Source organism: Galeopterus variegatus, unplaced genomic scaffold, assembly GCF_000696425.1.
Source record: "Galeopterus variegatus unplaced genomic scaffold, G_variegatus-3.0.2 Scaffold2418, whole genome shotgun sequence".
Lineage (NCBI taxonomy): Eukaryota > Metazoa > Chordata > Mammalia > Dermoptera > Cynocephalidae > Galeopterus > Galeopterus variegatus.
Window position 1 is genome coordinate 243667 of NW_007728529.1, and position 628 is coordinate 244294.

Consider the following 628-nt stretch of genomic DNA (forward strand, 5'->3'; position numbering starts at 1 on the left):
TGAGCGCGCTCGCGCCGGGGCTGACTCGCTCGCGTCCGGCCGCCGGGCTGCAGCGGACCGGCCGGCTCCCGGGGCAGGGCCATGGCCAGAGCTCGCCTCGCGCCGGGACATGCGCCGCGCCGCCTCTAACCGCGGGCTGTGCTCTCTTTCCAGGTGGCCCGTCGGCTGCTGAGCCCTCTGCCGCGCGGGGAGACGGTTTGCGCCTTGCCCGCGGCCACTGACCATGACCTTCCACACCAAAGCGCCCGGAATGGCCCTGCTGCACCAGATCCAAGGGAACGAGCTGGAGCCCCTGAACCACCCGCAGCTCAAGATCCCCCTGGAGGGGCCCCTGGGCGAGGTGTACGTGGACAGCAGCAAGCCGGCCGTGTACAACTACCCCGAGGGGGCCGCCTACGAGTTCAACGCCGCGGCCGCCGCCTCCGCGCCGGTCTCGGGCCCGTCCGGCCTCGCCTACGGCCCCGGGTCCGAGGCGTTCGGCGCCAACGGCCTGGCGGGCTTTCCTCCACTCAACAGCGTGTCCCCGAGCCCGCTGGTGCTGCTGCCCCCGCCGCAGCAGCTGTCGCCCTTCCTGCAGCCCCACGGCCAGCAGGTGCCCTATTACCTGGAGAACGAGCCGAGCGGCTAC

At 72.9% G+C, this 628-nt stretch overlaps 1 protein-coding gene across 1 annotated transcript in view; it reads left to right on the forward strand.

The window, feature by feature from the left end:
- Positions 1-223: 223 nt before the first annotated feature.
- LOC103597774 (estrogen receptor-like) overlaps positions 224-628 on the forward strand; it is a gene marked incomplete at its 3' end in the record, with an annotated part of 31985 nt that continues 31580 nt past the window's right edge. Inside the window, exon 1 of the mRNA XM_008581640.1 lies at positions 224-628. This exon is cut by the window's right edge and continues 10 nt beyond it. Within this exon, the coding sequence (XP_008579862.1) occupies positions 224-628 (405 nt within the window).